At 35.5% G+C, this 16,595-nt stretch overlaps 1 protein-coding gene across 3 annotated transcripts in view; it reads left to right on the top strand.

Moving 5' to 3' along the window:
- The window catches only part of RAB3GAP1 (RAB3 GTPase activating protein catalytic subunit 1), a 114,422-nt gene that overhangs the window by 3,999 nt on the left and 93,828 nt on the right, over positions 1-16,595 (top strand). For 2 of the 3 annotated variants that reach the window (XM_004774263.3, XM_004774264.3), the window contains exon 3: positions 1,855-1,930. The exons of the other annotated variant lie outside the window; for it this stretch is intronic. In XM_004774263.3, the coding sequence (XP_004774320.2) occupies positions 1,855-1,930 (76 nt within the window). The remainder of the gene's footprint in view (positions 1-1,854; positions 1,931-16,595) is intronic. 3 annotated transcript variants of the gene reach the window in all.

Here is a 16,595-nt window from a genome sequence, read left to right on the forward strand (position 1 = left end):
TGTGAATATATTTTGACTAGAATTAACTCTGCTACTGTAGCAATATGATGTAGGAGATCAGTTTTGCTATTAAATTGCATCATGCTTATATGAGAAGTTACCTTCTTAGTGTAATAAAAGTCTTCTTTTATTAAAAAAAGTGTCTTTTAATGGTACTACTGAGATTTGACAGTTTTAATTTGCTGAATTAGTGAATTAGTCACAATTCATTCTCTTTTTCAGAGATCTGTTTCATCAGTAGATTTAAAGATTAGATAGTGATTCGTTTTAAAATCCATCAGTTAATCTTTATTCCTTATGGCTGACAAATCTGCCTATAGTTTCTTGCCAGCTGTCCCTTAAAACACGGTTTATTTTATATTATTTTTATTTTTTATTTTATGTATTTGAGAGAGACAGAGAGAGAGAGAGAGAACAAGCAGGGGAAAGGGCAGGCAGAGGGAGAGGGAGAAGCAGGCTTCCCAGGGAGCAGGGACTCAAATGCAGGTTTAGATCCCAGGACCCTGGGATCATGACCTGAGCCAAGGACAAACTGAAGAGCCACCCAGGTGCCCCAAACATGGTTTATTTTAATGAGCAAAGGTTCTGAATGTTAATTTTTGGGGGGAGAGGAAGATAAATCAATTCCTAAGTATCTTCAAAAGAGAAGTTAATTTAAATAGAATAGTTGTTTTGAGGGTAGGGAACGATGATCGGTTTCATAGTTACCCTTTTTTTTTTTTAGATTTTGTTTTTTTATTTGTCAGAGAGAGAGAGCGCGCGCGCGACAGAGAGCATGTACAAGCGAGCCCACAAGCAGGGGGAGCAGCAGGGAGAGAGAGAAGTAGGCTCCCTGCTGAGCAAGGAGCCTGACGAAGGACTGGATCCCCGACTATGGGATCATCATCTGAGCTGAAGGCAGACTCTTAACCCACTGAGCCACCCAGGCATCCGAGTTTCATAGTTATCTTTAATAGTATCCTTTTAGTTTGTCAGTTTTTACTTCTGTTCCAAATTTATATTCATTTTAATATAGAAATGTATTCTTTTTTAAAGATTTTATTTATTTATTTATTTATGAGCACAAGCAGGGGGAGCAGCAGAGGGAGAGGGAGAAGCAGGCTCCCCGATGAGCAGGGAGCCTGATGAGGGAGGGACTCCATCCCCGGACCCTGGGATCATGCTGAGCCAAAGGCAGACGCTTAATCGACTAAGCCATCTAGGCACCCCATGTTTTATTTTTTTTATTAATTATTTTTATTAACATATTATTTGCCCCAGGAGTACAGGTTGGTGAATCATCAGGCTTATACACTTCACAGCACTCATCATTTCACATACACTCCCAATGTCCATAACCCAACCATTCTCTCTATATCCTGCCTCCCCACAGCAACCGTCAGTTTGTTTTATGAGATTAAGAGTCTCTTATGGTTTGTTTCCCTCCCAATCCCATCTTCTTTCATTTTAGAGATCTATTCTTAATTTATATCTTACAGAAGCAGATGCTTTGTTAGGTAAGTAGTAGACTTTAAAAAAGTCAAAATTTGGGGTGCCTGACTCGCTCAGTCAGTAGAGCCTAGAACTCTTGATTTGGGGTTGTGAGTTTGAGTCCTATGGTAAGGGAAGAGTTTGCTTAAAAAATGTTTATTTAAAAAAAATAAGAATTTTTGGATTAGAGAAGATTATTTCCACATTTATTCCACATCCATAAATTAGACTAATAATACTAACCTTAGTGAGCCTTCTCTGATAAAATTGTTAAAATATAAAAAATACTTTTTGAAAGAAATTTTATGACAGTAGTAAAAAAAAAAAAAAGTGCTGTTGCATGTACAGAAAGCCTTTTTGTTTTTGTTTTTTATTCTTTCCTAGGTTTATTTCCAAAATTGAAGAAGTCTTAAATGACTGGAAACTGATTGGAAACTGTTTGGGAAAGCCACTTGAAAAGGTCAGATCTATTTGCTGGTGTCTCTAAATAAGTATTTACTTTGAATTTATTTTGAATTCCTCCCTATTTTTTAAAGCCCTTCGCTGCTTATGGTACCTTTGAATTAAATGTTTTTTTAAAGTTATGTATGATCTATGAACATAAAGTGGCATCTGGAAGAACTTGGATTTGAATCTGGCAAAAAATATGTGTAAGACATTTGTGAACTGTTTTTAAATAAAATTTTACCTGTATAATGTCATTCTTTGTGAGTGATTTTGTTTCTTCTGATGTTTCTCTCTTGCTTTCCCCCTTAGAATATTAGAAAATCTTTTTACAAGTTTTTTAGTCAGCTTTCCCCCTTAGAATATTAGAAAATCTTTTTACAAGTTTTTTAGTCAGAGGAACGTTGTAATTACCAACTTCATGGTAGAGTATTTTGCTTAACTAATGAGGAAAAATCTTGTTCTTAACTGACTTGCTGTTAGTTAGCAGCAATTTCACTCAAGTTTTGTACTTTACAATACCACTAATAGTATTTGTCTCCCCCCCCTTTTTTTAACTTCATGAAAGTTTTGAGGATATTTAAGAATAAAGAAATTATTCAAAAGTGAGGTAGAACTTTAATTCTAATCTAAGATATTGCTGGATACTTAATTAAGATACTTAATTCTAATCTAAGATAAACCATGCCCCAAATAATTACTAAAGAATGTACTCTGAGAACAAACTTACTTTCTGTTTTGCACTAATGGGAACTAACAATTTGATTTTAGGCTTATGTAGATGCTTTGTTTTGTTAGATAATTTTTTTGAAGTAAAATTGATCACTTTTATTATAAGTCTGTTGTTAACTGCAGTTTATCCCTCTGTAAGGAACTCTCAATATTTGTGAGGATTTTTTTAGCTTTATGGTGATGTTAACAGAATTTGAGATTATCAAAGCATTAGGATTTTCTTCTTTATTCATATGAATATGAGCAGAGAAAGTAGCACTGCATATAGAAATCACACATCATTAAAAATCATTTAAAGATATGCTGAAATATAAATTGATTTATTAAATTATTAAAAAAAATTTTTTTTAATTTATCTGACAGAGATCACAAGTAGGCAGAGAGGCAGGCAGAGAGAGAGAGAGGAAGGAAAGCAGTCTCCCTGCTGAGCAGAGAGCCCAGACGCGGGGCTCAATCCCAGAACCCTGGGATCATGACCTGAGCCGAAAGCAGAGGCTTTAACCCACTGAGCCACCCAGGCGCCCCTAAAATATTTTTATGATTACATTTTTGAATAAAGAGAAAATGTAAGTTTGCAAACATAGATCATTCTATTCCACTTGAAACAAGTACATAACAACAATTGATATATGATAGTAAAATTAAGGGCAAAATAAGGTAGCTGTAACTGGAATGGGGAATGATTTGCAACACCAAAAAGAGAGCCAAACTGAGTATTAGTGAGCTGTGATATTATTTATAATTGTTAATACTTTGATTTTTGCATATTTACTGAATATCTACTGTGTGCCAGATCTGAAGAAATAATGAACAAGACGAGATCCATGTTGCCACTGAACACAAATTCTGATGAGGGAGAGAAGTAATAGATAAGATTAAAATTTAGATGCTAAATTCAATTTTAGGATATAAATTGGGTAATGTATTCAAAGTACATAGCATACTGCCTGGCAAGGGCTAAAGGAAGGTTTACTCTATCCAACCCCTTTCTCCCTATAGATAGTGGTAAATAAGTCAGTTAGGGAAAACGTGAATGGATTGATAGCAAGGTAAGCTGTTAATTATGATGAATAAGATTAAATAAAATGTAAAGGACAGGGATTATTGAGATTATAAAAGAAAGTTTAGATAGTGACTGAAGAGATTTTAATTGATATGAGGGATAGTGATTACCAATTCTCTTCCTCCACTGAAGGGGGAGAGTTAAGAGGAATTAAAAAAAAAAAAAAACCCTTTGTGCAAAATGTCAAACATTTGTAGACAGTATAGTATGATTAACCCCCGTGTGCCCATCACTCCGTTTCAACAATGTTCTGCTGTTTTTTTGTTTCAGTAGTACCTCTATCAACTCTCCACCCCCACTAGATTTTTTTAAAATAGTTTTTTAAAATAAAATTTACATATATTGTAATGCACAAAACTGCTTAATTTTGACAAATGTTTTTATCAGTGTAACAGCACTCCTTATTCATGATATTGAACATTGCTTTCACCCAAGAAAGGTCCCTAGCAGCCCTTTCCAGTTAATCCCAGTGCTCCTTACTCATGTTCCCCAGGCATCTGCTGTTCTCATTTTTTTCTTTTAAACTGTAGATTACTTTTGCCTGGATCTTGAATTTCATGTACATGGCATCATAGTATATACTCTTTGTGCTTGGCTTCTTTGTGCCTGCAAGAATCACTGTTTTTCTTGCAAAGTAGTACTCTGTTGTATGAATATACTGCAGTTTGTTTCACTTGTTGACAGACATACTGGCTATGAATAAAGCAGAACGTTCTTGTATGAGCCCTTTGGAGACGTATGTTTTTATTTCTCTAAGATATATACCTAGGAGTGAAATTACTAGATCATAGGATAGGTATATGTTTAACTTGAAGGAACTGCTAAAGCTTTTTATACCATTTTATTCACCTACCAGCAATACATACATGAGAGTTTGGGTGGCTCTACATTCTCACCAGTTGCTTGTTTTCAGTTTTAAAAATTTTGATCTTTCAATTGGGTATGTAGTTTGTGGAATTATTTGTATTTTTCATTCTAGTTTTCATTTGTATTTCTGTTATTAATATTTACAACTTTTAATATGCTTACTATTAGCCATTTGTCTGTCTGTCTTTGTGGACTGTCTATTCAAATTTTTTGTCCATGTTTTAGACTGGTTTGAGTTTTTTTTTTTGTTTTAGGAGTATTTTAGTTCTTTTATGTATTCTGCTTTTCAGTCTTTTCAGATAGTAGTATTGGAAGTCGTGAATATATTCTTTTTATGTTTTCTTCGACATGCTTTATCATTTCAGCCTTTAGGTCTGTGATCCATCTTGAACTAATATTTGTATATGGTTTGAAGTGCAGAGTCACGTTTCAGTGTTTATATATGGGTATCCTATTCTAGAACCCTCTGTTGAAAACACTTTACTCCGTTACATTTTTCAGGCAGTTGATGTAGGAGATTACCTTCTGGTAATTGTTGATGTAGGGGATTACCTTTCTGTTTCATTAAATCTGTTTGTCTATACTGTGTCAGTACCACATTGTCTTAACTACTGGAGATTAGAGTTTCCCAGCCTTGGCATTATTAAAATTTTGGGCCAGATGGTTATGGGTCTGCCTCATGCAGTATAGATTATTTGGTAGTATCCCTGGCCTCTAACTACTAGATGCCAATAACACTGCCGCAGTGATGACAACCAAAAATGTATCTAGACATTGACACATATCCTCTGAGAGGCAAAGTTGCCCTCAGTTGAGAATTACCAAATAGCTTTATACTAAGTCCTGAGGTTAATTTGAAGTCTTTAGGTTTTGTTGTTTTCCCAAGATTGTTTTGTCTATTCTAGATTCTTTATGTTTCCATTATGAATTTTAGAGTGAGGTTCTCAGTTTCCATAGAAAAGATTATGATTTTGCTGGAACTGATTGGGTTTGTGTTCAATTTATAGGATACTCTGGGGGAGAAGTGACATTTAGACAGTCTTGAAGCTTCCAGTCATGAAAATTCCACATATCTCCATTTGTTTAAGTCTTTAATTTTTCTTGACAGTGCTTTAAAGTTTTTGGTGGAGGTCTGGCATATCTTTTGTTAAATTTATTACCAAGTATTTATGTTGTATGTGGTTGTAATGGAATTGTTTTTTAGTTTTGTTTTTCATTTGTTTATTGCTAGAACACAGACATACAATAGAATTTTGTATGTTGACTTTAAAAAAGTTCTTTTTATTTGAGTAGAGTTGACACACAGTGTTATATTCATTTTAGGTGTACACCATAGTGATTCAGTGAGTTTATACATTATACTATGCTCATGTGTAGTTTTTATCTGTCACCATACAGTCCATTTCAGCTTCATTGACTTTATTCGTTATGCAGTGCCTTTTATTCCATATCTGGCAACCTGTGTCTCCCCTTCATCCATTTTGCCCGTCCCCTCATCCACCTTCCCTCTGGCAACCATTAGTTTGTTCTCTGTATTTATAGATTGTATGTTGACTTTGTATCTTCACACTTGGCTAAAGTAAAGAATCATGATCTTATTGTTAATTCTTTGCATTTTCTACATTCATAATCATGTTCCCTGCAAATAGGGACAGTTTTACTTTGTTTTCAGTTTTTGTCCTTTTTATTTCTTATTGTTACTACACTAACCAGGACTTTTTTTTTTTTCTTCTCTAAAATAGCTAGTGACCCCTGTCAGTTATGCACAGTTATGCACAGTGTTGTCAGGGTGGTCTTTTTTGCTTGTTTCTTTAAGTAAACTCTGTGCCAAACATGGGCTTAAGTTCATGACACTGAGATCAAGAGACACCGACTGAGCCAGCCAGGCACACCCAACCAGCACTTTTAGTAACATTTTGAGAGCTGTTGAGAGCAGACATTCTTACCTTCTTCCAGTTGTAAGAGAGATGTTCAGTGCTTCAACATTAAGAATGTCATAGGTTCTTCATAGTTGTCATCGGTGCCCACCACTATTCTATTTCTGTTTTTATGGATTTGAGTAGTTTAGGTGTCGCATATAAGTGGGATCATAGAGTATTTATCCTTTTGTATCTGGCTTGTTTCACTAAGTATAATGTCTTCAAGTTCAGCCATGTTGTAGAAAGTGTCAGAATTTTTTTCTTATGATAGAATATTCCATTGTATGTATATACCACATTTTGTTAATCCATTTGTTAATCTGTTGATGAACACTTAGGTTGTTTCTACTTTTTGGCTATTATGAATATGAATAACATACCTACTTTTTGGCTATTATGAATTATATTATTATGAATGCTGCTGCTGTGAGTGTGGTTGTATAAATATCTGTTCACGTCTCTGCTTTCATTTCTTTTGGATATATACCCAGAGGTGGAATCGATGGGTCTCATGATAATTTTAAAAATTTTTTGAGAAATTGCTGTACACTTGGCTGTGTGCAAATTCTGTTTTGTTTATTTGAAGATACCTTTACTTTGCATTTTTTTCTGAAGGATAATTTTGCTGAAGAATTCTGGGTTGATGTTTACTTATTTATCATTTATTCATTCATTTGTTCATTCATTCCAGTTCTTTAAAGATGTAGTCCTATTTTTTTCTTCTCTCAATAGTTTCTGATTACAGGTTAGGTGTCATTCATATTTTTTTTCTATTTTGGTGCTTTTCTCACTGGCTGGCTTTAAGCTTTTTTCCTTCAGTTTTCTTTTTAAGCCATTTAACTGTTACAGTTTAGGTATATTTACTTGTCATTTTTCTGGCTTAGATTTGTTAATATTGGATATATAAATTTTTGTTTTTCACCAAACTAGGGAAGTTTAGGCTATTATTTCTTCAAATACTTTCCTGCTGCATTCTCTATTCTTTATCTGTGACATAATTTTTCTTTGAACTCTTAATACTTTTCCACAGGTCTCTCAGGTTCTGCTGTCCTCATTTTTTTCCCTCTCTTTCTCTTGGTTTATTTTTTAGTTCATTTACTCTTTTTTCTGCTGTCTCTGATTTACTGTTAAGTCCATTTGATATATTTCTCAATTTAGTTATTATGCTTTTTAGGCCTTTACACATAATTTGGTTCTTTACATAATTTCCAATTCTCTGAGGTTCCTCATTTCTAAATTCTTTTTGAAAATATTTCTGTTTAGTCCTTGAGTGTATTTATTATAGCTAGTTTAGAGTCAATTGCTATATTTAGGCCTTCTTGGTTTTGGTTTTTATTGACTATATTCTTTTGAGTATAGGTCACATTTTCCTGTTTTGTTTTGTTTGTCTTGTGCATGTGGGTATCCAGTAATTTCTTAATTATATGCTTGAATTTTGAATGAAATGTAGATTCTGTTGTGTTCCTCTGAAGAGTATTTTTTTTTTTTTTTTTGCAGGCAGTTCATTTGACTGTGCTAAACCTCCTCTCTCTCATTGGTGACAGCACTTAAGTTTTTCTTTTTTCTTTTAAATGGACTCAGTGCTTGGCTCAGGCCTAAACCTATGACCCTGAGATCAACACCTGAGCTGAACTGAGCCACCCAGGCACCCCTGAAATCTTTTCTTTTAGTTTCTTTGTCACTGTACTGTGGGGTTTCCACTGTTCGTGCCTGGTGTAATAGATAACAAAAATTTGGGGCAGAGTTTATATACAAATTTCAGGGCTTTTACCCCCATTGGTTTCTTCCCTTCCAGAATTTATGTCTTAACTTTAGAACTTTCCTGTCATTTTTGAAGTTTGTCCTCTGTTGCTTGAATCCAGTAAAGCTCCATCATTCTGCAACTCTGAGTTGTGCATAGGATAGAGTGCCCTTAGATCAGCAGTTCTTAAGATGTGGGGCCTGAGGACTCCTGTTCTCAGAGACCCCTTCATGGGTTGAGAAGGCCCTGCCTTTTCTAACTACATTATATATTTGAGGCCAGCTTTCTTCATATACTTCAGTCAGAACAATGGATTGCAAAGATTGAATGAAAGTACAGATAACAAGAATCCAAATGTCTTTTTTAAATTATATATTAAAGAGATTTACAAAATGTGAAACAGTGCCCCCCCCCTTTATATTTTTGTTTGTTCTGGAAAATAGTGGTAGAACATTAACATGTAATAAGTTAATTATAATTTTTAAATGAATTCAAAAATTTATAATTTTTTCCTTTTTAATTTCTAATATGGGTTCCTCGGTAATTTTAACATTTTTAAAATTTTTAAAAATTTTTTATTTATTTGACAGGCAGAGATCACAAGTAGACAGAGAGGCAGGCAGAGAGAGAGGAGGAAGCGGGCTCCCTGCTGAGCAGAGAGCCCAATGCAGGGCTCAATGCAGGGCTGGATGAGGGGCTCCATCCCAGGACCCTGGGATCATGACCTGAGCCAGAGGCAGAGGCTTTAACCCACTGAGCCACCCAGGCGCCCCCTCAGTAATTTTTAAGAGTAAAGTTCAAAGGAGTCCTGAGGTAAAAAATTTCGAGAACTGCTATTTTAGACAAAAAATAGAAACGCGCAAATCTTATCAGATAACATTTATTTTTTTCATGGACACCCTGGTTTCTGCTTGGTCACTCTTTGGTCACTCTTCAGAGCCTTGAAAAATTGATTTGTTTTTGTACAGATTTTATAATTTTTATCTGAAGGATCGTTAATCTGACTAAGCTCCTTTACCATAACAGACTCTGAGATGCCGGGAAATGATTTTAAGAGAGGTGGAAATGGCAGTTACTTGAGCATGAGTTAGGGTGCCATGCAATATAATAGGGATTGTGTCTATTAATTTACTTAATCCTAATTCTTAGGCAGATTTTAATGATTAAGTGTTATCCCATTTTGTGGACAGTAAGTAAGACTTTGGATTCTTGTAGTAATTTTCTCAAGGTCTTTCTGCCTATAGTTTAAACAGGATTACACCTAGGTCATACTTGGCTTTAACACCCTTGATGTTTTTATTTTATTCTGCCGTTTTTGGTTTGAGAGATTAAGTAAATGTAAACTTAGGTAGAGGAAGTATTAGAAAAAGTTCCTAAAGCATATTTTGGAATTTTAGTGTCTAGGCTTTATAAAATAGTTAAAAGTCTTGGTTCAAAGTCTTGGTGGTATGAGTGTGAGCTTGCTTGAAGGCAGGGGATTGAAAGAAATGACCTTTTAAATCCTTTTTAGCCTTGTAATTTTATGATTCTATGTAGCCAGCAAAAATTGTAAGTACTTATTGTGAGATGTTAAGTTTGGGTATAGCATGAGCTGGTAATTGAACTGTTCAGTCAGTGATTGACTCCTACCTCACTAAAAATTTATGGAAGAAGAATCATTACTTGAGAATATTAAAAGAATAATGACTATAATAGTACTGAAATGAGTTCACATTTTTCATACCCACTTAGTAGATTGGAATGACACTTACTTCAGTAGTTAAAGTTCATATAGCAAATGTAAAATAAATTTGAATTACACATTTTCTCTTTGTGAGAAACTTCCCAAACTAAGTTATAACAATATGTCAAACTTGAGACTGACAGAAACATTATAAACAATTTAGATTCCTTTATTTGCATTCTTTTAGAACATTTAAATGTGTAATAGATTAGAGACTTATAAAGAAAAAGATTTTGGAAATTAGACAGTTGAGGATCAGTGATGAGAATAGTGTTTCAGGAATGCAGAAAATTAGGGGCGCCTAGGTGGTTCAGTTGGTTAAGCGGCTGCTCAGGTCATGATTCGAAGGTCATGGGGTTGAGCCCCATATCGGGCTCCCTGCTCAGCAGAGAGCCTGCTTCTCTCTCCCACTCTGCCTGCCGCTCTGCTTACTTGAGCTCTTTCTCTATCTCTCTATGAAATACATAAATAAAATCTTTAAAAAAAGAAATGCAGTAAATTAAAATGAAATCAACATTGAGCTGCCTATAATGTTTTTAGGAATAGGATTATTTAAGATAATGTTTATAGTATTTTTTCCCCTCCATTTTTGTTTTTCCTTTCAATAATAACCATAGTGTATGTAACTTTTCTGAATATTATATAGAAGGAAAAAATTAGCATTTTATCATGTTTCCTATTCTTTCAAATTGAAAGTTTTTTTAGTTCTTTGTTGTATTAAAGTTTTTTTTTTTTTAATATTTTATTTATTTATTTGACAGAGAGAGATCACAGGTAGGTAGAGAGGCTGGCAGAGAGAGAGAGAGAGGGAAGCAGGCTCCCCGCCGAGCAGAGAGCCCGATGTGGGACTCGATCCCAGGACCCTGAGATCATGACCTGAGCCGAAGACAGCGGCTTAACCCACTGAGCCACCCAGGCGCCCCTGTATTAAAGTTTTTAATTAATAATAGGAAGTGTCAGGAGGTATCTTTAAAGAGATAGCTGAGTGATGAAGAGTCTGGGCTCTATACTGCTTGTGTTGGAAATCTAGTTCTATTGCTTACCATAACCCCATGTGACACTGTGCCATCTCAGTTAGCAGCTGCTGCTGCTTGTGCTTGTGCTGCTGCATCTCTCTCAGAAGTATGCACCAGAGGCTTTAAAATGGTAGTTGCTTAAGCAGAGTAGAATATAAATACATAGAATTACTTAACACTTTTTTACAATAAAATCGATCCATTGATTCCTCGGAGCTCCTAGAAGTTAAACATTTAGCATCTACCTGGGGAGAAATGAAGTTTTATGTAGTGTATTCTGGCTGAGAAAACTCGTGTTTCTTCTGAGATAGTTTAGAGGTGTCTTCAGATGTTTTTAGTTCTATTATTTCCTAATTCTTTCCTTTGTTTGTTTTGAAAGGATTTTTTGCTTCCATTGAGTTATAGCACAACATTCTTTCAGAGTGAAGTAAAATTTTCAGTGTACATCATGAATTATATTTTGAACTTCAGTTTGGTGTAGGGTCTATGCCGTTGTACAAACAAATGCTGTATAAACAAATGAGAAAGGTCATCTCTACAGATGAAGAGGTCAGATCAAGAGATGAAATGCTTAGGCTTAAATTACAAGCCACTCTGACTCAGAAGAGTTTTAAGTTCTGGCTGTGGAGGTAGGCCCAAACTTTTATTAGAGCCGAGTGCCTGAGGTGGCCGTAGAGTACTTGTTTCCTGTAAAGCAGACTTACTTGTGCCAACCAGTGTGTCTTGTGCATACTTAAATCTACTGGCTAGTTCTTTTCCCTGAGGATCAGCCTGTTGTATTTGTTATGATTCACTTGTAGATGGCTGTGTCCCTGTTTCTTAGGATCTCTACTGTTAGAGTTCTTGGGTAGTTGAATGTTCTCTGGATGAATTGTGGCTCTTTTTTGATTCAGGAGGGGCTAATATCAAGTTCCCCTTTGTTTCCGAATTTCTTTTGTTAGGGTTTTTAATAACCCTCTGGAACTAAAGTCAAAGTTCCATGTTGAAGCTTCCGGATTGAGCATTAATATCATTCCTATCTCTACTTCTTTGCTTTTAGTGGAATGATCCTAATCCAGGCTGAGGGCCAACCAGGCTGCCTGTGACAACTGTTTGTGTGTCTGTGTGAGATTAGATGTAATTTTTTATTAATTTCAAGTTGTCACGGCCAGTATCCATGACTGTATAATAAATATACTGAACTGGAAACTTTGCCATGAAACATTAATTACTATTGGAAACCTTGTCACATACTTCTGTCCATTTCACAAGAAACAAGTTCCTTAAATGTAACAAATCTAATTTTTACAAAATACATGGAGAATGCCATGTCAGCTTCTACTTTCTGGATTAAATATGTTCTTTCACATTTTTTGCTGTCTTTTAGTTATTGTTTGAAATCATCAGATACCTGTTGGAATTGAGTTCTATAGCTTCTCTTATCCATGTTACAAAAATGCCTTGGAATCCTGAAACCATGGATAGTACTGAATCCTATAGATATTTTTGCCTCTCTGTACGTACATATGGTAAACTTTAATTTTTGAAGTAGGCACAGTAAGAGATTAACAACAACTGATAATAAAACATCATAATTATAATAATATGTCAGTAAAACAATATGTCTGTCTTACTGTACTGTGCTCACCTATTTTTTTCTCCTTGTGATGATGTGAGATGATAAAACACCTATATGATGAGATGCAGTGAAGTGAATGACATAGGCACTGTGATACAGTGTTAGTCTACTACTGATTTTCTGACGATATGTCAGGAGGACGATCATCCACTTCTGGACCGACGTTTACTGTGGTTATCTGAAACTGTTGAAAGCAAAACTGCGGGTGAGGGGTGACTATTGTACTAGGTATTTATTTGTATGCTATTTCTCCAGCATACTAACATATTTGTTTTGTTTTAGGAACTTGGTATGTTTTATTCCATAAATAGATGAAATGTTCAGTGAGTTTTATTTTTAAAAAATCTTTATTTTTATTTATTTTTATTTTTTAAAGATTTATTTATTTGAGAGAGAGAGAGAGATCTTGTGCATGTGTGAGTGTGAGCAGGGGGAGGGGCAGGTGGAGAGGGAGAGAGAATCCCCAGGCAGACCCCCTCCCCACCCCCACCGCCAAGCATAGAGCTAAGTGCAGGGTTCCAACACAGGACCCCCAAGATTGTGACCTAAGTGGAAATCAAGAGCCGGCTGTTTAACCAACTGAGCCTCCCATGTGCTCCCTCTTTATTTTTAAAGAAGATTCTTGTGCATTCAGATTTGAAACTGTGGAATGTTTTTCAGGCTGAGTAGATAGTGGTAAGATGTTGTGATTAAAGGAAAATCTTCTCAGTCTAAATTTTTTTTTTAAAGATTTATTTATTTATTTGACAGAGAGAGATTACAAGTAGGCAGAGAGGCAGGCAGAGAGAGAGAGGAGGAAGCAGGCTCCCCACTGAGCAGAGAGCCCGATACGGGACTCGATCCCAGGACCCTGAGATCATGACCCGAGCCGAAGGCAGCGGCTTAACCCACTGAGCCACCCAGGCGCCCCAGTCTAAATTTTTTTTTTGAGATAAAATTTATATACCATAGTTAACCAGTTTAAGGTGTATAATTCATTGGTTTTTAGTATATTGATCGAGCTGTACAACTATTACCACAATTTTAGAAGAGTTCCGTTACTCCCAAAAGATACCCTATACCTGTTAGCAGTTACTTACTGTTCTGTCCTCTCCTGAGGCAATAACTAACTTACTGTTTGTCTCTGTAGAATTGTCTGTTTTGAACATTTTGTATAAACGGAATCATACAATATGTAGCCTCTTTGCTTAGCAAAAAGTTTTCAAGATTGGCCTATATTGTAGCATTTATTAGTCTTTCATTTCTTTTTATTGCTATGTACTATTTCATTGTAAGGATGCAGTATATTTTATTTATACATTTATCAGTTGATTGACATTTACATTGCTTCTAATTCTTAGCTAGTACAAGTAAAGCTGACCCTTCGTGTATATGTTTTTTTTAATTTTTTATTTTTTATAAACATATATTTTTATCCCCAGGGGTACAGGTCTGTGAATCACCAGGTTTACACACTTCACAGCACTCACCAAAGCACATACCCCATGTATATGTTTTTTGCGTGGATGTATGTTTTCATTTCTTTTGAGCATAATTGTTAGTTCATATGGTAGCTTTATTTTTAACCTTTTGAGGAACTGCCTGGCTGTTTTCCAAAGTGGCTACATCATTTTACATTTTTTTTTAAAAGATTTTATTTATTTATTTGACAGAGAGATCACATTTATTTGCAGAGAGGCAGGCAGAGAGAGAGGGGGAAGTAGGCTCCCTGCTGAGCAGAGAGCCCGATGCGGGGCTCTATCCTAGGACCCTGAGATCATGACCTGAGCTGAAGGCAGAGGCTTAACCCACTGAGCCACCCAGGCGCCCCATCATTTTACATTTTATCAAAAATGTATTTGTCCTGATCGCTCCACATCCTCATCAACACTTGTTACCTTTTTGATTATAGCCATCTTAGTGGATGTGAAGTGATATCTTATTTTGATTTGCATTTGCCTAATGGCTGTTGATATTAAATATTTTTTCATTTTCCTTTTTGCCATTTGTATACCTCTTTAGGGAAATGTCGGTTCAGATCCTTTGCCCATTCTTACATTGGGTTGTCTTTGTATTATTCAGTATAAGAGTTGCTTATACATTTTGGATACAAGTCCCTTAGCTGTATAATTTGCGAATACTTTCCTCCTGTTTTTCATGTTGTAACATTTATCATTGGGGGTTATCTTTTAACTTTCTTGATAGTATCTATAGTTTTTGCTCCTACATTTAGATCTGTGATCCATTTCGAGTTAAGGAAAAGATCCCGTTTCATTTTTTTGCATGTGGATATTCAGTTGTCTACAGATGATTTTTTAATGCTTATATTTTAATACTGTCTGTGGTCAAAAGGATTTCTTACTCCTGTGGTTGAAAACTAATTTTAGCTCCATACCAGGTGGTTGTCTACCCTGGGTGCACACTGGAATCACTTGAGGAACTTTTAAAAAATTACAGTGTTTTGGCTACAACCTCAGAGATTTTGTTTTAATTGGTCTGTTGTGGAACCTATTTATCAGTACATTTTTTAAGCTTCTTCAGTGATTTTAAAGTCTAATCAGGTTGAGAACCATAGCTATATCCTCCTCAAAAAAAGAAATGGAAAAAAATTCACTGTTTTTTTAATGCTTTACTATATTTTTCTCCCTTTCAATAATGTGTTGCATTTGGCAGTAGAAGAAACAGTTTTTAGTTTGCTAAACAATTAATTTTTAAATTTATGTTTCTTTTCTTTTCTTTTTTTTTTTTAAAGATTTTATTTATTTATTTGGCAGACTGAGATTACAAGTAGGCAGAGAGGCAGGGAGAGAGAGGAAGGGAAGCAGGCTTCCTGCTGAGCAGAGCGGATGTGGTCTGGATCCCAGGACCCTGGGATCATGACCTGAGCTTAAGGCAGAGACTTTAAACCACTGAGCCACCCAGGCACCCTAAATTTATTTATATATATATATGAATTTTTTTTTAAAAGATTTTATTTGTTTGACAGATCGCAAGTAGGCAGAGAGGCAGGCAGAGAGAGAGGGGGAACAGGCTCCCTACTGAGCAGAGAGCTCAATGTGGGGCTTGATCCCAGGACCCTGAGACTATGACCCGTGCGGAAGGCAGAGGCTTTAACCCACTGAGCCACCCAGGCGCCCCTAAATTTATATTTCTTAAATGGAGGATTATATTTTACATCATAGGCCATTTAAGATGAAATTAGATTCTGGTAACAAGTAAATCCTAAAGATGACTTGTGTTTAGGTGTTAGAGAAGATCTCTTAATACAGAAAGGCAGTGAGTTTACTCCTCTGTTTTCCCATGCAATGAGAAAATAAATTTCCAAATAAACACAGCAGGAGGACTCTGATGTACATATGTCAGTTCAAGTCAGAGAGTATACCTTTCAGATAGAGTAGATCACAATGTATATATTATCCAAATATATTACATTTTTCTAATACATCCACAAATATTTGTAAGTATATTTAAATATTTTCACTTATTTAAGATGTATTATGTATTTCCTAGCATCTTTGGGACATATGGGGGTTATCATAAATATTAAAAAAAGGTAATTCCTAAGGTAATTATTAAATGTGTAGGTATTGTTGAGTTCTGTGATGTAAAGCAGAATAGAACATAGTCTTTGCTTTTTACAGTCTAGTGGAGAAATAAATATATTAAAAAAATGATTAGTGGGGCGCCTGGGTGCCTCAGTTGGTTACGTGTCTACCTTTGGCTCAGGTTATGACGTCAGCTCCCTGGCATCAGGCTTCCTACTTGGCTGGGAGTCTCCTTCTCTGTCTCCCTTCGGCTCCCCCATGTGTGCTCTCTTTCTCTCTTCATCAAATAAATAAACAAAATCTCAAGAAAAAAAAACCTGCTAAACCGTTTTTCTAAACTGGTCATGCCATTTTATGTTTTTAGCAATGTATGAGATTTGTTATTCCATTCTTTCTGACAGGTGAGATCGTCAGATTTCTGTTTTTAGTCATTCCATTGGGTCTGAGGTGGTATCTCAATGTGGTTTTTAAATTTGGA

The sequence above is a fragment of the Mustela putorius genome, unplaced genomic scaffold (assembly GCF_011764305.1).
Source record: "Mustela putorius furo isolate JIRA1106 unplaced genomic scaffold, ASM1176430v1.1 tig00003867_pilon_pilon_pilon, whole genome shotgun sequence".
NCBI lineage: Eukaryota > Metazoa > Chordata > Mammalia > Carnivora > Mustelidae > Mustela > Mustela putorius.